Source organism: Xenia sp. Carnegie-2017, unplaced genomic scaffold (assembly GCF_021976095.1).
Source record: "Xenia sp. Carnegie-2017 unplaced genomic scaffold, XeniaSp_v1 HiC_scaffold_6, whole genome shotgun sequence".
In the NCBI taxonomy this organism is placed as follows: Eukaryota; Metazoa; Cnidaria; class Anthozoa; order Malacalcyonacea; family Xeniidae; genus Xenia; species Xenia sp. Carnegie-2017.
Window position 1 is genome coordinate 524,624 of NW_025813526.1, and position 21,840 is coordinate 546,463.

At 33.0% G+C, this 21,840-nt stretch overlaps 1 protein-coding gene across 3 annotated transcripts in view; it reads right to left on the minus strand.

The window, feature by feature from the left end:
- Positions 1–371: 371 nt before the first annotated feature.
- LOC124456754 (transient receptor potential cation channel subfamily A member 1-like) overlaps positions 372–21,840 on the minus strand; it is an 82,049-nt gene continuing 60,580 nt past the window's right edge. For all 3 annotated transcript variants that reach the window (XM_047007101.1, XM_047007100.1, XM_047007102.1), the window contains 6 exons: positions 15,899–16,019; positions 11,335–11,535; positions 9,009–9,100; positions 7,481–7,726; positions 2,027–2,335; positions 372–1,016 (listed from right to left, as the gene is read on the minus strand). In XM_047007101.1, coding sequence (XP_046863057.1) covers positions 660–1,016; positions 2,027–2,335; positions 7,481–7,726; positions 9,009–9,100; positions 11,335–11,535; positions 15,899–16,019 — 1,326 coding nt within the window. In that variant the 3' untranslated portion in view covers positions 372–659. The remainder of the gene's footprint in view (positions 1,017–2,026; positions 2,336–7,480; positions 7,727–9,008; positions 9,101–11,334; positions 11,536–15,898; positions 16,020–21,840) is intronic.

Genomic DNA, 21,840 nt, shown 5'->3' on the forward strand with positions numbered 1-21,840 from the left:
CGTAGGGTAAGTGCGGTATTGCTCATTTTTCAATCCCTGCCAGTTGATTCTAACCCTTTACCCATCTTCCTTTTCCACGCACAGTACAACAAAAATTTCATTTTTTCGTAAAATTCTAGGGATTCATAACTAGTATTAAATTTTTATTCTGCATGTCATGGACAGCTCTTGGGAAAATGTGGCAAGCAATATGGTTTAGCGTTAGAGACCCCAACCTTACAAATAACGTCTGCGTGCCCAGTTCAGTGAGAAAAAGTTATAACATGGGCGACACTAGACACCAGACATGTAGGGAAAGGCTTTAATATATTCAGCTGTGCAAGTCTTCCGTAAAACCAATGATATTTTCAATAAATAATTTACGCTTTAAGTTATAAGTATTACTTCACCTGTATCATTTTTATTTCACTTATTTTACTTCACTTTCTATTTTATATATCTCACAATGAAAATCCATAATCATATAATCATTCGCATTTAAAGATGCTTTATTGTAAAGTCAAAGCATGCCTGTCACTGAAAAGTAAAAATGAAAAATATTGTGCATGGTTTACTTCAAATGTTCATTAATTGAAAATGTTAAGATGCAAAAAAATAAGAAAAACGTGTAAGATTCAATGGGTAAAATAAATAAATTAATGTTCCCATATTCGGTTTAGCTACCCTTGGCTTTGCTTATTTCCTGCCAGAATCGTTGTTAGCAAGACGATTTTATCTTTTAATTCTTGTATTTCGTTGTGCATACACTTAACATCACTCTTTACGTCCATTACAATATTCTCCAGCTTCTTAACATTACTCTGTGCGTCCAATACATTATTTCTAAGGTTCTTTGCATTGTTCTTTAAGTTTGTTGTCTCGGATATTAAATCGTTCATTTTTGTCTCCATTCCATTTTCATCAAATATTTTTTGGCCTTTAAAAGGCTTAACGAATTTTGCTTTAGTCGTCTGCTCTGGACGTAACAGTCTTGGCAATTTTGCTAACGTCTTGTTAAACTCAATGAACATCCTAGCCTAAAAAAGGTTGAAAGAAATTTTCACAACTAAGGAGCTTCAACTGCTTGAAAGAGAGGAATATTGTCGTACAAAAGTCAAAAAAATATTGCTTTAACGAACTATTAACAAAAAAAATGTGATAGGTTACTTTGTTGGATCTGCCTTTCTATTAAACGTTTCCACACAATGTAATAGTTTCATTTATTAATGAAATATACAGACTACAAAATCTGTACCTACATGATTTTGCGCATCATAACAACAACTATACTTGAAAATAGGCTCAAATATTCCATGTGACTATTCATTTTAAAAACGCCTACCTTCCATATGCATTCTTTTCAGTGATGCATTTTTTATTAAGAATTTTTTTTTAATTTGTAGTAAAGCTTAACATACAACATATTATCGAGATTTACGACTAACTGTTCCTAGTTCAGCGTCTTCATTCTTTTGAACCAGCTTTATTTTTGCATTTGCTGTAAAAGCTGTTCTCCCTTTACATTTGAACTCTTTAGCTTTTGGATTGAAATTTATGGGTTCTCCAGTTGGTTATGTAAGTCATTTGGAATGTAAATCATTTGGAGTGGGTCTATTGATTGGACTGGTTTTTCTAAGTTTCCTTTCCAGCTTTAAGTCGCACAAATTAAACAATACCATCTTTAAAGATGAGTTTTTGGACGACTTTATGCCAGTGGCCAATTGTCTCTCTTCTTAGATTCTACTTTGACGATTACTACGTATAGCTGTATTTACATGATTTTCCTCAACTTGGCAACAATCCCCCCCCCCCTCCCATAAAATGTGCCCGGGTTGTCACTATGCATGGATATAAACGGCAAAAATCAGATGTGAATGAGATGCCGCATTAAGTTATTTTACAATCCGTCGTTTTATACGGATTATGAAATAATGACAATTTTGAGTGCCTCCCCTCAAATGGTCATATGAAAAGCCATCCGACTAAAAGTTATTTTTTCTTATTTAAGAGTTTTCCGTGTAAAATAAATAATGTAGGAGTATTTAACCTTGTGAAGATATTTCTCAATCCTGCTTCTTTTCATCATTTCATCTGTATCACCAACTGCGAGACCAATAAATACATTCATGACAACAACACCCATGACAAGAAAAAAGATAAGAAGAAGGGCAGATTGCATGATAAAAAGAGATGAATTGCTTCTCATGAACTGTTCTCTGTACTCAATTTCGCCATTCATCATTATTAATGTCGTCATAGCTGACAAAGGTAGTGAACGGAAAGCTTCGTCGTCCATCTTTAACAGCATAAATGTCATGGAAAAAGCACCAACCAATAAGCAAACCACAGGAAAAATCTGTTTCAAAAAATGTTAAAACTTAAAAATGATTTATGAACGAAGAAAGATAGACACTATGGGAGGGGAGGCGGGGGTCATCTTCATATGAACATGAAAAAAATTTGTTGAAAGCAATTCATTTCAAAGAATATTAATTGTTCTAGCTGATATGGTATAAGGTTTTAGATTTATACTAAAATGTCAAATAATGATGCAAATGCCGCTTTTATGATTGCGATTTTTAACTCAATAGAGAGTAAAGTAATAATGATGAATTGAAATTTTGAGGTAAAAAGATCCGGAGAAATAAATTTCTGTCCTTGCTGTAGAAAACAAAAACATGCATGTGTACAGTGTAGAGAGTTCTAAGTAGACTTTTAAAATCGTACGTAAACACCAAAAATACTAATTGTAATGTCAGCACAGGAAAGTATAAGTTGTCAAAGTCAGTTAATGCAAGTTAGTTTTAACGATCACGAGGAGATAAGGCAACACGGTGTATGATAAACTGTATGATGCTTTTTTTTAATTTGATAAAAAGGATATGATTTCTTTGTTTTGATTTGGCAAACGAAACTTTTCGAATGAGGCTTATAAAATCGAGTAGATAAATTTTCTGATAGATATATTTTTTGAGAATTACGTTAAAGGAAGCCGTAGCCAACCAAAATTATTATGATAATACTCTTGTGGACGTGCAAATTTATAGAAAAACAATTTTTTAGTATAAACTTACATCAAACATACATGTTCAAAAGATAACTTAGATAAATTAGACAAATTGATGCACCAGGAAAGAAATCATAGAAACTTTTCATTTTAGTTTTATTAAAGACATACATAACGTTACTTTGAACATAGTAAAACGAGTGAAGATCTAATGAAAACGGGTACGAAATAAAAACGTGGATTTAATCTAGACTCTAAAAATTTCCAGCTTTGCTAATTTTTAACAAAAACTATCTGCAAGGTGCGCTGTTGCAAACAAAAAAGCAACAGAGTGCATGTAGAAAGGCTACGTACATTTCCTTTATAAACAGTGCAAGTGATTGTGGATGTGTAGCAGTTGCAGAAATCTCTTACAGTGCAACTGGCTGCAGTAATGCGTTGTATCCTTAGAATTATCTGAAAGTGCAGTTGCCTGTTATGATGCGCCCCGTTTCTGTAGAATTTACAGAATGCGCAACCTGCTGCTGTAATGAGCCGTTGCTGCAGAAATGTCAGAAAAAGCAACTGGCTGCAGTAAATCACCGTTGCTGCAGAAATTTTAGATAATGAGACTGGCTGCTGTAATGCACCGTTGCTAGCCTGCAAGTTTGCTTGATTAATAATTGTAGTGTTTTTTAGTCGTAAGCAATGCTCGATCATTTAATGATCACGTACGATTGTATAAATATACATTAGTTATGGTCAATAGTCAGAGCCTGCGCTGTAAAAACTGATTGGTCAAAATAACCATAAAAATTGGTTACCTCAGATGCATTTAACCATAGTTGATATTGCCATTAAAAATGCGTATTTAATAAGAAGCATGATATTTTACCAACAAAAGATCAACCCCCATTGCCTTTAATGCAACAATATTTTTTACGTTTTTTCTTGCTTTAAATGAAATTTAAAAAATACTACGTTAAAAACCATTGGTAAAAACGTGTTTTATTATCATTTCAGTGATATTGAGTAAATAAGAACATTTTTATTATGAACAGTGAATGTTATAAAACCTATATAATTGCTATTTTTCGACGTTTTGAAATGAATATTAAAAAATCTGAGCTATTTCACATCCATTAAATGTCTCAAATGGTAACATTTTCTATGTAAAATGCTTATGTTGGGCTTCAATATCCATGGCACTACCCAATTAAATGAAACAGCTCGAAATTTGTTGTTCATGTCCACTAAATAAATTTGATGCTGGTCAGTGTAAAATGCAATGTTTTATAGGTGCTACGTATGTTAGTTAATTGGATTTGTTCATTAGTGGTCACATGACTTCAAAAATTTTAATGTTTTTTGCAAAGAATACAAGTTAAAAAATTATTGCGCCCTCGTTGTAATGACAACGGACAAGTATTTACAATATGGGCCAAGGCTAACTTTCTTATAAGAAACTCAACTTTGACAAAAAATATTCAGAAAGCCGACAAAAAATAAGAATGCAGTCATCCACATGGAATTTTGATGGGTATAGCATGCAAACTAAATGAATAGTTAGCTGAAAGAAGTCCAATAACATATAACTTCTTTCCATAATTTCGTAAAAGCACTATTGCCAATGCACATTTAATATAAACAACAAGTTTTTTGAAAATAGACATGTTTCGACATCTCATGATGCCATCTTCAGTATGAGTGAAATAATAGTGATACAAGGTTTATGTAAAAGTAATATGATACATAAATCATAACAATAAAAAGGAAATAAGATAAATTAAGGGGGAGCGTCCGAGCGTATTATTATAAACTAAATATTGTATTGAATTTAAGAACTTGAACATGGAGGTCAGGGTTAGTTTTGTTAATGTGGAGTGCTTCTTTGATTTTAAGGGTGAATGAAGTGTCGACAGTGTCGGGTTGGGTTTTAAAACCAACTATTCACCCTCTTGCTTCAAAATCATCGACACTGCCGACACCTCATTCACCCTTAAAGCCAAAGAAGCACTCCACATTAACAAACTAACCCTGACCTCAATGTTCAAGTTTTTAAATTCAATACAATATTTAATTTATAATAATACGCTCGGACGCTCCCAATTAATTTATCTTATTTACTTTTTATTGTTGTAATTTATGTATCATATTACTTTTACATAAACCTTGTATCACCTATTATTTCACTCATACTGAAGATGGCATCATGAGATGGCGAAACGTGTCTATTTTCAAAAAACATGTCGTTTATATTAAATGTGCATATACCTTCTTTCTTAAAACTTTCTTAAAATACAACAGAATAAATAGATCTTTTATACATTTCCATTTGTATAATTTATTGCTTAGCAAATAAGCATCAGTATCTATTGGAAAATTAAGTTTGAAAATTCTAATTTTTAGAGTATGCAATAAGAATAACATTTGATTGTTCTTTCCCTATATACAGCAGCACCATAATAAACTCAGTGAGCGTACGTTGCTCGGTATGTATGGAAAAACAGGAACAGTCCGTGGCGTAGCCATCAACAATATTCCTATATTCATGTTTTAATCCGTAAGAATCAGTTGATTTTAAACGAGGTTAATAGGAAAAACTTGTATATATATCAAAACAATCCCCGCCATGCCCTTTTTGAGCTGGCGACGCCGCTGATATAGCTGGCATATTTGGCACATGTATGTGATTATCGAATCATTATTTGTACATGATATTTATAGAAAACTGTTATTATTACAATCAATAAACACAAAATAAATTTCTTTATAAAGGAAAAGTTTTCACTGACTAGCACATGATGGTAAAATAACAAAATCCATTGAGTTCTATAACTGGAACGGCTAAGTCGACTGGGGCGATAATGCAAAAAATGGCGGCCAAATGAATTATTTCAGATGAAATGACTGCTTTGCAGAAAAAATGATTCTGCAACTCCCCGTGGTGTCTATTGTTAATTTTATAAATATTGGTACTGAGATTGATGAATACTCACTGTTGATGTATAACTTCAAACTGTAAAATCCATTAGATTTAATGTAACTTAATGGTTAAACCATTTCATATATCTACCAGAGTGTTTTACTATAGTGTTGGTTGATTCTTGTTAAAATCTAATTCATGCTATTATGAAGCATCAAAGATTCAGCGCTGAAACATTTAAAGTTACAGTATAGATATTTCTTCATAATTTGTGTTTTTGCTTTAAAAACAGCTTGAGCCGCCTTATTTACCAATCAGAGTTCAAAATGGGCACTTGTAATTTGAATTATTTGCTGCTTTTCGTAAAGTAAACTTTTTTGAGTTTCCAAGTTTTTCTTCAATTTTTTGCTTCTTAATTATTTTCATGAGATGGTGCACCAATCGTTGAAGATATGTTATGACGATATGTTAACACATCTTCGTGCATTTCAATATTATTGTATGAACACAACACCAGATGTGGATACTCAGAAGGAAAAATCCACTAGCAACTGCTTGCGAAGGTAAAAAATTCCTGAGGTAAAGTTGTATTAATCATTCAAATTGTGCACTTACGTTGCTAAAATAGCAAAGACGTAAAAATAAGAGAAAAGGAAGGGTTAAAGTATTAAAAACACAATTGTGTATTCACAGCTTTGAATTATAAACACAAAGTAATACAAGTGGTTTAATGATTATTTGGATTTTGCTCAGATCATACATCAGAACGGCAAAATCAAAATGTGCTACTTAACTTTAAAAGTATTTAATGCAGTTCCAGTTCAACAGACTATAAAATGTTACTTAGTGATTCTTATACAATATTTTTTTTTTATTTAGTAACGACATATCTAGCAATCATCTCTTATGCTACCTCAAATCTTTGATATTCAAAATGAAAATAATCACAGAAATCGTACATATTAAGTCATGATCAAGTATTTTTTCAACGATATATTCATTTATAAGAAGCGACATGCATGTATATGCATGAATAAAAATCAAGAACAAATCAAGTGCAAATCTTTCAATTGTGCAAAAAAGGTAATTACATGAAGAAAGTAAAAAATGATAAAATAATGAATGAGCTAACATTTCTCTCGTGAACCGTAGGGATAAACTATTATTTACTTTTTCTTTGTATACCCTGTAAAGCTTAATCGAGCATTGACGAAACATGTATTTTTGACTAAGTAATTCGTCGCACGTTTTCATTCATATTTAGCAAAAGCCGAAACCTGGCATCCACGGTTGACTCTATGTCATGATCTTTATATTTTTATCTTGATTGTCATCGCAAATTTTTTGCCAAATGCTACATACAAATAAACGTTTTCCTCGACCTTTCTTCTGGGGGGAGTGAAAAATTGTGAAATTTTCAGAAAAACAGTCAATCTCGGTAAATCTCAGCGGCAGAAGAATAAATCAGCCATTTTTTTTGCCATTAGCCGATATCTAAAGCCATAATTGTGATAGCTGCTCCGGTTATTATAGAACTCAATAAAAAATCCCGTCATTCAGGAAAAATAAAAAATATTACGCATGCTCACCTTCAACAGTGACTGAAATACTCTTTTTATTAAGATAACATAAGTTCCAAACACTGGTGCATTCTTTAAAAACCAGATGAAGTTGATCCATGCTAGAAAGACTGAAATTCCACCAGCTCCAATTTGATAAGTATATTTAAATCTATGAAGAGGTAGAACAAATATGATTGTGCAAATGTACAAAGCCAATTCCATTGCGTTTCGTATGCCATCCCTAAGGAAGTAAAGCTTTCGGTCATTGCAAATCTAGACAAAAGATATGATAAAATGAGAAATAAATAAAAAATCAAGTGAAAATGCCAGTTGATTATATAACTGAACATTTGTCAGTTTTTAAGCACATGCATAAAGCTTACCTTGATGTTCACCGAAAAATGAATCGCATTAAATATGGGTGGACAAGCTTTAGCTAATAGATCAAACGGTGAATGTGACTACCGAAAACAATGTCAAAACGTTATACGTAACAGCACAAACAGCCCTTTTTAGAAATGCACCAAGTTGGCCGATGTATACGTCGATAAATATGTAACGATGCTCCCAAATACAAACTATTCACTTTATAGATAATGTTGTTAATTAAAGATGATATTTTTTCGTATGATAATACACTTTTCATTGCTATTAAGGGTAGTGGGGTTGCTATGTCTGTTGTTGTGCTGATTTCTAAATTTCATGGTTTTCAAGTAAGATATAGTTACTTATAAAGATTCACAAATTTTTGAGCTTTTCGTGGGTTCATAATAGGAAATACAGAACTTTTATAAAAAACAGTCATTGTTTAATTAACTAAAGCAGACAAAACGATAACGCTTAATGTTCTTAGAATATTTATTCTTATTAATAAATTTTATTTTTATCTGTTTTATACTTGTGCTTGCAATTACTCAAAAGTTTTCGAAATCGTTTTTGGTGCAGTTCCCAACATGAATGAATGTCTTTCGTAATGGTGGAAGTAGGATTTCAATGCGGTAAGGGAGCCTTATATGGTTTAGTCGTAGTTTAATTACAATGTTATTAACAATCTCTCTCATTATCCCCGGCAGTGCTGGATTACTCAGCAGGCTAAGTAGGCGGAAGCCTATAGGCCGGGGCAATCGAGAGGCCCGTTTTATCTAGACATAATTGGTTTTTTGTTTTTTCTATTCCGACTAGTTAAATGTTTTTAAGTTAGACCATTTATGCTGTTGAAAACTGTACGATCTACGGAGCTTCCAAGAAGTGGGTTTGCCCAGTTTGAACGTTAAATTTAATACTTATTGGTATTACCACGATTTACAAAAACAAGCTGGGAAAAGCAAAGGCAAAGTAACGTAATGAACGCATATGTCATCAAGAAACTAAACTTAGTGGAAGGAATAGTTATCCGACTTAAAGTCAAACAGCTTTGTCTTTGCTTACAGGCCCCGTAATTAGTCCACTAGTCCATGCTCTTTTCCTTTAGATCCACGCAAGTGGGGCAAAAAGGTGTAGACTGCCGAAAGTTTGCATTTTAAAAAAATATGAAACTAAGACTGTATTTTTATACCTGTAATACTTCTTTTGCCAAGTTGATTACACAGAAAAGAAATATTATGGATGCTAAAGTAATCATCCCAGGCGACTTCATATCTCGAACTCCTAAAAATACAATTTACTTTCTACATGGATGTAATTCGATGCTGTATATAAAGTTTTTGGAACAATACATACTGTGCAGCTTTATATCATTTTCTTATAAAATTTTAGTACTATTATGATTCTTGAATTGTGAAAAAAATTGGGCATACTACCCGGAAGTTATTCGCGTGCAGCTATTGAAGAAGTACAAAGGCGCTTAACACTTTTGCAATATCATGTTGTTAAAACCAATCTTTTATTTGATGTTTGCTACACATCTAGGCCCCAGAAGGAACATTTAGCAGAGAGGCAACTAATTCAAAAGACCCCCTGAATTTAAATTACGTCTGTGTGACATAATATTTGCTAATTTTTGTAAGTAGATACGATTAGTATAGTTAGTATACGAATCGATGTAAGCGTTCATTAGTCTACCTTTGAATCTTTCTTGTTAATGTATCCATTAAATTTTAGGACTTTTATTTAAAAGTAACCTTTTACATTGACTTGATAGAAAGCATATTAATCTTTTAAAAATCGTAAAAGCTTTGGTTTGTTAACGATTTAATTGTCTAGAGTTCCCTTTAGTTGTAATCATTAACTCAGGCGTGTATCCACGCAATGGCAAGAGGCTCAAGCCACAGTTAAAACTTTCCAAATTCGAATAGTTTTGCATTGACTTTTATGGAATAAGATTAGAAATTTTCCTGTACTAATTTAATTAACTTGCAGCAAAATTGAGAAAAAATATGTCTAAGACTGTAAGTAATCTAAATGATAATCATTCACAACTTGTTCTCTTTTTTTACATGGGTCATGAAAAAGGAAAAAATGAAAAAAAATATTTTAATAATCACGCTTTTTAGTATACTCATTTATACGCTGGATTGTTAAATTGCCAAAAGCGTGCCAAGTTTTTCCAAATATGCTCGAAGAACGTTGGTAAATTTGAGACTGCAATAACAGCAACTGTCATCGTGCAAAATAATTGCCTAATTATTGCCAAATATATTAACCTTCATCCTTGGTGCGGGGTTGCATGCAAACCAATCACAGGCCGAGGTGTTCTCATATGAGTCTGAATAAGCAACGCGGATTGATTTTGATTGCCAATTACAAGCGATCAACATGAAACTCCCGCATGATCAATAAATCCCAACACATAAGCTATTGCAACTTCAGTTTACTGTTTAATAGAAGATTAAGGTCGAAGTTATTGGAAACTCGTCGGTAATGAGAAAGTTTCAACAAAATACTGAAAGCAAAAATATTTTAGGGTCAATATTTCAAGGCGCAAATGAAAACGATGTTCCCATACGAAATCAATGCTTAAAGCAAGCTACTAGCCTTAATGGTCTGAAATAACAAGAAATAAATGGTGCTAAGACTTCAACCTTAACCCATAGTGAATATAGTGAAGGATTAACTACGTATTGACCTGAAGTTAGGCTTTAATAAACGATAAACATAACCTAATTAACAAACATTGCGTGTGCCACGACAGAAGACCGCTGACAATGATAATAACTGACTCGTAAGCCACAGAACCCCCAAACCATATAAATGTACATAGAAGCGAAGAGCCCTAATTAATTAATACACGATAAAGTATTTTGAAACACTACAATTACCTTGCCATTGTCCTTTTGTAAAATCTTCGCAAAGTAACATTTGTTATTTACATAACATGACAAATAAGCAAGTAAAACAGTTAATTGTCGTGATTTGTCTTATGAGGCAAAAAGAAACTAAACACAAATTAGTTGAAAATCCTATTTCACACCAAAAGGTTTTGATATTTTTGGAACATAGAATCAAGTATGGAGATCGTCAGTACCCTGATGCTTGGAAAGTGCTCTAACAATCTGGCATCAAATAAAACTACATGTAATTAAGTTAAATAAAATGAAAGATGTCATTTTTTCTCAAAGTTTTCCCACTTGATTTTTCCATTTCAAAATACGTATTGGATGAGAAGCATCATAATTGACTAAATAAAGGTAAACCCCCATCACCTTTAATTCCACAATAAGCTTTCCCACGATTACTCTGTCTTTAAACCAATTAAAAAAAGTATCAAATTATACACATGTATCATTAACAAATCCCGCGTTTACGTGTAATACGCGTATATATCCTCCAGACACACGTGTCTGCAGGTCAAATTTGGCTTCAAAAACTTATTAGGCTTTTTTATTACAGGTAGCCTTCCATCTATTATAGTTCAGGGGTGGAGATAATGTATAAATTGTTACCTTGTAAAAACAATCCAACAAATGTGGTGAGTAGAAGGAAAAATATCAAATTAACCGATGCCAGAAAATAGTAAGCAGTTTTTGCACTATTGGACTGCAGAGTTGTCTGGATAAATGCTTCGACCAAAGGATGACCAAAAATTTTTTCGTATTTTCTGTTCTTCATAAAGAATTCGAAGTCCGGGACATTATTTTCTGCAGCTGTAAATAATTTAAATTTTTATTCTAGCATTCAGTGTTGTAATCTATGTTTCCTAGTTTAATTTATCACTGAAATTTTTGATGTGAACTCATTAGTATTCCCTTTTAAAAACTTACATAAACCATTTACAAATATTTTATTTAGTATTGCTTTGTAAAAATGAAAGACAAGAATGGTTTAAGAAAAAAATACGACTGCTACATTCTAATAAAGAAAGTTATTTATTAAGTCGCTAACACGCATCTGGAAGACTTGATCTTAACACTAATCACCAATTTATTTCCTTTCATCAGAATCTTCATAAATATGGATGTGAAAGTAATAGCTATAGAAAATGAGGATCCAATGTCAGACATATAACAAAACCATGATATGAATGTTCATAATAAAGCAAATGGTTTGAACCCGGGATTATCGTTATATGTTTGTAAATGATGATCGTCCAGGTTAATAAAGTCCTGAGAAGGACTGTTTTTGTTGTTGTTGACTGACGTTTATTAACCTGGACGATCATCATTTACAAACATATATGAATGTTCATTTATTAATAAAAAATTTTCTAAATATTTAAATTATTGAGGCAGAATTTCTCTTTTTCTTACAGAAATTCCCGGAAAATATATAAAAAACCTTTTTTCGTGTAGATTTTTGCTTGAGACGAATGACAATTTCTCGACTGCCATGTTAATTAAATAAGTAAATGCCAAAATAAGCCGAGACCGCGCAAGCTCGAGAATTGGAAAGGGGGGATGATCATATACGTATGTTCTAACTTTTTCGTTTCTATTTAAATCAATTGTAATTATGGAATAACAAAGATTAAAACATGTGAATATATTGATATTTGCCCCGTTAATATTGAATGGTCGAAGAAGTCTGGCAGTCATTTCTGATGTTCCGTTTATGTATGGTAATGTGACGATTTTTACTGTTTCGTCCGGTTTTTTGTTGCTTTTGTCGGTTTGTGTTTTGTTTTGTATTTTGTATATAGTTTTGTTTATAAAGTAGTAATTGGGTAATTGTTTTTAATAAATGTGGAGTATATGTAGTTGCGTTCTGTTTTTTTGGCTTCTTCCGTGTTACAATGAGTGTTTATCCTGTTGAAAAGTGTTCGAATGCAGCTTATTTTGTGTTGTGTTGGATGAGTGCTGTTGAAATCGAGTATTTGGTCTGTGTGGGTGGTTTTGCGGTATACTTGTGTGTTTAGTGTACCGTCATCTGTTCTGGATATCCTCATTCTGATGAAGGCTCGAAGCAACGAGTCGAAAGCTCAATAAAAATCACTTAAAATCCGGAGAAACTTTTATCTTTTATGTATTAAATGCCTGGATTACAAATTTTCAAACTTATATATTATATATTATGCTCGCTGCGCTTGCGCAGTTTGAGCGCTCTCGGATTGCGTAGAGAGTCTCATAAAGCTCATGCAAAGCTCACCTTTATAGGTTTGAGCGCTCTGGTGACTCTACAATCCAATCCATACAATGTGTAACCGTACGTCCTGTGTCCCAAGTGCAGGAGTCACCATTTTACTATGGTGATAGCCGGAGGGCACATTGTTATACACTTTGTATATATATATAATAATTGTGTGTGTTTTTGTTTCTTTCGTGATTTCTACTTATCCATGTCATATCATCTTATCCCATAATTACTTTCACGTTTCCATCCCACCATCTAATTAATATTATGTAAATAGCTATTATATATAACCCTCTATACTTGTAATTTAATACTGTCTGAAAATGTCTTAAGAGTCAAGACGAAACTTTACGCTTCTAAATAAATATTTCTTTTCATATGTTATTTTTGTATTAAATGGCTGTTTTAAAAGCACTTTGCTGGGCTTTAATAATTATATTAAGGATTTATATTTGTTGAAATTCCTAAGTAGAAACCACCAAAAGTGCATTAATTAGCGTGTGTGAGTTACTTTCTTTCTTATGATAAATAGTCAATGCTATTAAATAACTGAAAATAAAAAAAAGCTTAGATGATGACAATTCTGGTAAAAGAGGCTTGTAAAAAATTACGTAATGTCCACTGTATGGTATGTTTGGTTCTTATTGTTTTACTTACTTTGACTTTTTATACTAGTATTGATACTAGGCTTTAATTTCCGGGTTGTTTTATTCTTCTTTAACAAATTGTTGTTTAAATTTACAAAGGACAACATATGTCCTGTTCTTTTTTACCAGATTTTGGTAATTCTATCGATGACAATCAAAGTAATCACTGGATTAGATTCAAAATGTTGCCTTAAAAACACTGACTTTGGTAAACCTATCCGCAGCATTAAACACGACAGCCACCCAAAACCCAGGTACAACTACAAAATCTGACAACAACGTCACTTAATAGATTAAACACAACAGCTGATGATATGGTAGAAGCTGCCGAATACAAGACTAATCAGATGATATCAAGAAAAAAGTAGAGTAAGTGCTCTAATTATTTTGTGTAAATTATGTTCTTCACTCTATTTCCACTTGTCAATAGAAATCAAGTCACATATGTTTTTATTAAAAAACATTTTTATACTTTTTCTACTAATTGGAAATTTCTTAATCTGAAAAAATTTTATTGATCTAGAATATTTTCTTCCAAGCATTTGCAAATGATGTGCTTAGTAGCTAGGTGGATTCAACAATCAACATCATAACAATTATTTGTAATTTTATTCAAAACATTTAATAATTATGTTAACCTGTGTTTTTTGTTGCTCAATGCTTACACCAACTGTTCCAAAATCTTGTACCTGTTTAATAACAGGAATTTTAACAAGAAAAAAATTGCTTAAGAAAATTTGTAAGAAAATTTGTAAGAAAATCTTTTATTATTCTCCCAAGAAAATTCGGACTTATTTTAAGAAAATTTTCGTATAATAAGTCCATTTTTTCTTAAAATAATAAGAAAAATTTTTGCTGTGTAAATAATGTCATTGCCTGTGAAATTTTATTAAATATTTAAATTATGCAGTGCCGACTGTTTATCATGTAAATCTCTAATAAACCTAATTTTCCTGTCAAGAATTAGTAGTTGATTATTATTAAAAGGACAAATATTAATCACCAAGATAGAGATATTTAGTTGTTTTTTTTTATTAGAGATGACTTCGTTTCTACGGTCATGTTCTACACCTCAATCTTTCCCTCTCATTACAATTTTCAGCACAGTCAAAACAGATAACAAGAATCGTTTGTTTTTGGGCGAGTCTCCAGCCGTTTCGTTGTCCGCTCTGCAATGTTACTTCAATTTAAATCGATAACTTAACATACATACAATAAAATTACTAAATATCAAAACAGAGCGTTTCCAACATGGTTGCATTAATACTACCAGCCAAAAGGACATAAAGCATCAAATTGATTCAATGGGATTTTGACCTTCAATTTCAATCATTTGATTGAATTGTGAAGCCTCTTCCTCAAAATATATGTTGTAAATTGTCATGTTATGTTATGTAGTGCGTGAATCGCCCAGTAAAATATGCATGTTGACACAATTAATTTGAGTGGACTTTCCTTTCTCACAAAGACTGTCGGAACCACTTATCTCTCGTTTTAGTGTGAGCGTAGGGGTTGGTCGTAGCATACAAACAAAATATTTCTACTCTATAGCGTTGCGTGAACTGATAATCCTTCGTAAAAGCTCAGAAACGATATCCTGACTCTTTGAGCTTAATTAAGACGCGACGTTTGACTGTCCTTGATTGATTTCCATGTTCACACACAAAAATAAATCCAATAACACAGTAAAACGATGAATAACTCGACAATATTTGAAATACTCGTGCAACTTTAGCACGACCAAAGAAAAATATTCAGGGATTGAGTATGCGTACGACGCAATGCAGCCTTATATATTATTAGCAATTTATGTTTTGGTCGTTTTCGCCTGATCAGAGCATGACCAACCTAAGGCTGACTATACCCATTTTAACAGGCTGTGAGGTTTTCCAGCCAACCAGCTCTTGGAATATATAATTTGGTCGTGCTGGCCTAAGTAGAGCACGACCAAAAGCAAGCGAACGCCGTTCCATGTGCTTTTAGGCAATGATTAGGGAAGATGTCGGGCAGAAACGTAATATTGTGTAAGTAATATGAAGTACATACTTCAAAATGCAAATGAGCAATAGAAATAGATTTTGTTTTCGCTAATATCTGTTAACATTGCACACAATATTGAAATTTTAGTGGGTTGAAAAAACATTAGTTTAAAAAATGTTTGGTCCGACATCTAGCTACGTCACTGCTCATAAATCTGTCATTTATGGCAACCAGCAATATTCTCTTGCCACAAAGTAGGACCAGCCAATTTTCTATAGCTATGTTACTGGTAATACACTATACTAATACTTACATTTAAAGAGAGAGAAATCGTATTCAGGATAATTAATGTATTTGTCCAAAATGTGAGCAACTGACTCTTCGTTGAACTGAGAAAGCAAACGTCCGTCACTTGATGTTATCTCTGACAAAATCTGTTATGATTTAGATAAAAAAATAGGCTAAATGGAGTAAAATAATTTGAATGTTACTGTGATTATAAATTCTTACAAAAGAGGCTGTTTACGCATAAACTTTACAACATCACATAAAATCAAATATTTAGTCATTTATTAAACCACAAAAAGGTGAGACAATTTCTACAACGTACTATCGTTGTATTTATGAATGGATATTTGAAAAAGTACAATCACGACTAAATAGGCCTCGTATTGACTGATATTTCTTACAGAGAAAAGGTTTTTCTCCACCTTTCAATATAATAAAATAGGGATCCAAGAATAGCTCAAAGTTTCAGAAAGCAAAAATTGTTTAACACCAAATGAAAGGTTTTCAGTCTAGCAATCTAGAAGTGATTTAGCGAGCTAAATAGAAGATCTATGACATAAATGCTTTATTAATATTACCATCGTAAATTTCTGTTATCAGTGTTTTGCTATTTTTGCAAACAATCAAAATAGTTACGCATTTCAATGAATATATTGACGCTGTTCAGAGAATAAAGAGTTAGAAAATATTAACTAGAGATGCAAGGATAGTGCAAAGTTTCTTAGTAAAAACGTTCCTAGTCATGGCAAATAAAATTAGCTTCAAGAAAACTTAGTATAGAGACTTGGTGTTTCCAAAAATGCTAAACTGAAATTCATTTCGAGAAGGGCTTATCAAATTCTAAGCAATTTGTTTTTTGACAAAAAGCTACAACTTGGTCCAAGATTGCGTAAATAAACGTTAATTTGTATACGCACTTACCTAGCGGATACATAATAGAGAGCTTTAGCAAACAGTACGACTACGACTACGAGTACGAATTACGTTATTATGGCGTGAAAAAATTGTTGTGACAACACAAACACGTAGCCGTCATCAATCTGAGGACAAAGATTTTTAAAAAACTCGTTGTCGCGACTACGAACTTTTTAAAAGCCAAGTAAGATTGTATTTTTTATCTTTCCGTGTGAAATTATGTCAAAATAGTATGTTAAACCATCCATGCTTTATCTTAGTGCGTGTATTTTGAGCATATGTCTAATTTCCATGTAAAAATAAAACAACGAAAATTTCATGTATCTGCGAGACAAAAAGAATGGTTGACTGCCTCTCTAATACGCGGCAGCAGTAAATATATGCATCTATACATAAACATTAGTATGTTATAGGGTAAAATATTCAAAAAATACAAAACTGACACCAGACACTCCGTGAAGAGTAAAATTTTATTAGAGAACATGTTATAACTCTGTGTCGATTGTTTTTGTTTGACTGAGATATTATTTGGCTGTAGTTATATTTTCTTTTAATAAGCCAAAATTTAAAGGATAAAATATTTCTAAATAGTTCTTTGTTTTCTATCACAACGAAGGCCTTGAATGATGTTTTTGCTATGAAAAGTTAATGAAAAGAAATGTTTGCAATGAGAAGCTTGTGAGGGAGCGGTTTGAGAAGATTGTTAAAGAATTTAAGCAAAAAGAGTCAATGGAAGAAAGAGCAAGTGGAATAGATGTGGAGTATACTGAGAGGAGTAGAGCAAATATTTGGGAGAATGAATGAATGTGAAATGACCCTAGGAAGCAAAAAAGAAAAAGAAAACAAGGAAAAGAGAAGTTCTGAAGAGATGTGAAGAAAAACTCTGGAGAATTTCGAAAAACAAGAAGGCGAAATGAAGGGAAAGAAGAACTAGCTACACCAGAGAGAAAAAGAAGACGAAAATATGATATGATGGAACTAATGAAGACCTCAATTGAGACAAAGAAGAAAGAAAAAGAACAAGAAAGGGAATTAAGAGAAAAATAATGAAATGTTATGAAGAATCAATTGAAACAGCAAGAGGAGTTGATAAAGTCAATGGTTACCTAACAACAGCAGTTTCAACACAGCCATCATGTTGTAACTATGTCCATCTTAAACACTTGTCTGAAATTACTAAGAAATTAGATAATTGAACACTAAAGATTACATGTTAACTGTTACGTGTTGTTATTTTAAATTAATAAATTCTTTTTTATTGAATAAATGTAAAAATTGCCTCATTTTATATGATATTTATATCATTATAATGTTTTCACAATAATAATATACATGAATATTAAGAAAAAATTAGTAAATAATATATTTGTACATATGTATGTATAAACATTTCAATTTGTAATGTTAATAAATGTTCAATTCACAAAAATTCACATGTTTCATTCACTGCAGTGTGTGAATTAGAAAAAAAATAATCAATAGATTAAAACAAATTAAGGTAAAATGATGCAATAGTAAAATAAAACATCATATTGATGTCACATCACAAGCAAGGCCAATTGGCATGCTAGTAATCAATTCATGCCAGTTACTTTTTAGAATATGGTTTGAAAAATTAAGTGCATTTTTATATTTTGGCCAAACTAAGTTGAAAGTTGCACACTGTTAATTCACACACTGATTAATTATGTAATTATAATCATATTTGAAAGTATTGTGAAATATGTGAAATTAAATATGTTCAGAAGAAATAAATGCTTTGTTTGCGATATTTTTAGCGCTAAATTCTACCTAATTAAATAATAAGGCACCGAGTAGTAAAATGCAACGATGTTCAACAAATATTTAGGTCGTAAAATTTGAATCAGTTGATGAACAAGTCCAGTTTTCGGCAAGATTGCGTGAATGAACAGTCATTTCCTATTTGCACTTTCATTGAGTTTGCAGCGAAGGAACGTTACCATGTGAGCAATGGCCGACGAATCTTGTGCAATACCGCCAACACAAGGGGGCCCTAGCAAGCGACGCAGATCGGCATAGGTTGTGAACCTCTCCCCCAAGAAAACTATGGACATGATGAGATCTTCAGAAGCGATTGTAAAAAAATTGTGAAACACAAAGAGAACATAGAGGATCTTACCGAGAGTAGCAGCTTCGTCACCAAGAAGATTTGCTTCGATTACGATGTCGCGAAGACCAGCATCAGCAAACCTCTTTCCGATAACAGCAATGAATATACACATTGTATGAAACCCGCCAAGCCGCAAAACAACGAACTGCTTAAGATCTATGTACCTTGGATTCATCACAACTTCCACAGTTGTAGCGTATATTGACATATCTAGCACCACATCTTTTTCAATCAAACCAAGTTTTTCTGCCTTCACCTTTGATTGACTGAGGAGTTCCAGAACAGTATCATGGGACGTTGGAGATTTTTTAAGCGACGGCAGGTATCCAATTTTATGGTAGCTGTTGCTGTCGTTGTCGCACAACAAATAATTAAAGCTTGTCCAACTAGGTACATGCACCTCGAAATTATTTTGATTGACCTGAGTTCTGGCGATGATCCAAAGAGTATCAAAAATGTATGAGAGTTTTACTTCGTCTGTGTGCATGCATAGCTGAATGCTAGTCGAGGCGTCAGTGTTTTTACGCTTCACCTGAACGTACGAAGGTATCTCTGTTAGAAGAGGTTAAGACTTTTTCGTTTTTTGTTTCATGCGTGACGGTGGTGACACTAGAGAGCTTAAGTAACTACGTTTTACTGGACGGCAACGGCAAGAGGAAGTTGCTTTTATTTCCGTTATGCGTTTTATGTATTTTGTTTACCCCGTCGGGCCTCCGCGCCGACTTGAAAATACTTGTTTGAAGGTTGCCTCTAAAACCTCTCTAAAATTAATAAGGCTGACAATTCAAAGAAAATGGAGTGGACAGATGAGCACGATTTATTGTTGATGAGAGAAATGATGGTTAGTGATCTGTTTCAATACAAAAAGGGAAGCCCCAATCGGGGATTAGTATGGGATTCTATTGTCGAAAACTTAAATAAAACCGAAGCGCCCGTCTTTACTTTAAAAGACAAGAGAAGTGTTCGAGACCGGTGGAGTCTTTTAAAAGCTAAGTTCAAGCAGAAGATGCGCGAAGAAGAAAGGGCAAGTGGTATTGATGTCGACGAGCTGTCGGAGAAGAAAGTTTGATTGAAGAGTTATGCCAAAAAGAGGACAGCTTCCTTGAGGTAACATCAGTTCAAAAGAAAAAGGAAAATGCAAATGCTATTGATATAAGGATGACAGCCTTGGAACGAATGGGCGAAAGATGTTAAGCTTAAGAAAGTACGCCGCGGAAATCGTGAATTAGTCGAATATTTGAGAGAAAGATCAAGCAAGAAAATTGAAATCCGTCGTGCAGAACTAGAAATAAAGCGAAATGAGCAAGAAATACAAAATCAATTGAGTACCCAAGCAGCAACACAACAAACATAAGTCTTAAAAATGATGCAACAACAAAATCTAAAAATGATGGAGAGCCAAGCTTTACTTCTTAGCAACAACAGCAATTGTCAACAGCATTTCTTGACATTATTCAGAGGTTCACAACCAAGTAAGATTGTGTTGTCACTTTCAAGGAAAGAATTCTTAACTTTGCGTTTTATCAATCTGTGTAACTATGAACTTTTCATGTTTTGTTATTTGAACTATAATAAATTTCTCACTTACATTTGTCAGTATTTACATAACATGGTACACACTTGCTAACTGCTAGTGTGTTTAATAATGAGTCATTTTGGCATTCATTAATTAGTTATAAAGTAATTCTCCAAGGTTGGAGGATCTAACTGAAAAAACTTGGATGTTATATTTCCATACATGCAAGTGAGTGAATTTCTTAACAATGCACAGACAATATATGCTTTCCCAACACTACTTAGACCTATTTTGAGGTTTTTTTTGAAGTCCATGAACCGGAATGAGTTGATCACATCTCCAAATAACCATTCCACAGACACTCTAACTGAACTCATTTGCCTGTTGAATTCTTTCATTCTGTCTGTGATTACCCCATGCCGAAAAGCAGCTTGTAGATGAATCCTCTGTGGATAAGCGGGATCTCCATATATGCAAAATGGTGTCCCATCCACAGAAAAAGCATTTTGTTCCATGTCTTGAAGGAAGTTTGTGTCAGCCAACATACCAGCATCATGTTTTTTTCCTTCTGTAATATAGAAAGTATTTGCCTGAATTATAGACTGTTTTTGCTTGTACAATATAGTGTGTACAATAATATTTCAATTCAAATAATATAAGCATACCAACTGGACCAAAAGTATGAGCAATCAAACCATTTGGCAATGCCACACCCTGGAAATTCAAAGAGTGAACTCTTTTATGGACATTGTAAACAATTCGCTGATGTTTTGTCGCCTCATGAAAAACGGTTTCAGCATTGCTGGAAGCCACTGGTGTTGTCTTGCGCTTTTTGCAGATTTCCCTGTAACACGATCTGTGGTAAAAATATTCCTTTGCTAATATCGTCTGCCATTCTGAATTTCCTATCTCTGTTTGCAAATCTGGAAAATCGAATTGCAAACATTGTGCACCATTCTCAATCTCGCATTTTTCCAATTGTTTATAACCACTTCCACCTTTTGCTATTTTTTTTCTTCCAAACACACGACACTCGTGATCTGCCAATATCTTACCTACATATATTTACATAAGTTACTTAATCAACTGTAAGTTTTAGTTATAATTAGCGTCTTACTGATAAAGAGACATTCGCGAATCATACCTCTTCGATCTGTTTTTTTGTTGACTCTCGCTGTCGCTCAAGTATAGGCTTTTTGACTTTTAACTTGCCGTGAGTATATTTTTATAACATTTTTGATGATATCCGTACTCTGGCGAGAGAATATCTTCCTCAAAAGGATCGATTAATGCAATAACTCTCTTATCCTCACGTTTCTTTGCAGCTTTGTAGATAGATTTTTTGGACGTGTCATTGAACGTAATAATCGATTCACGTTGACTCTTTTCACTGCACTGAAGAATG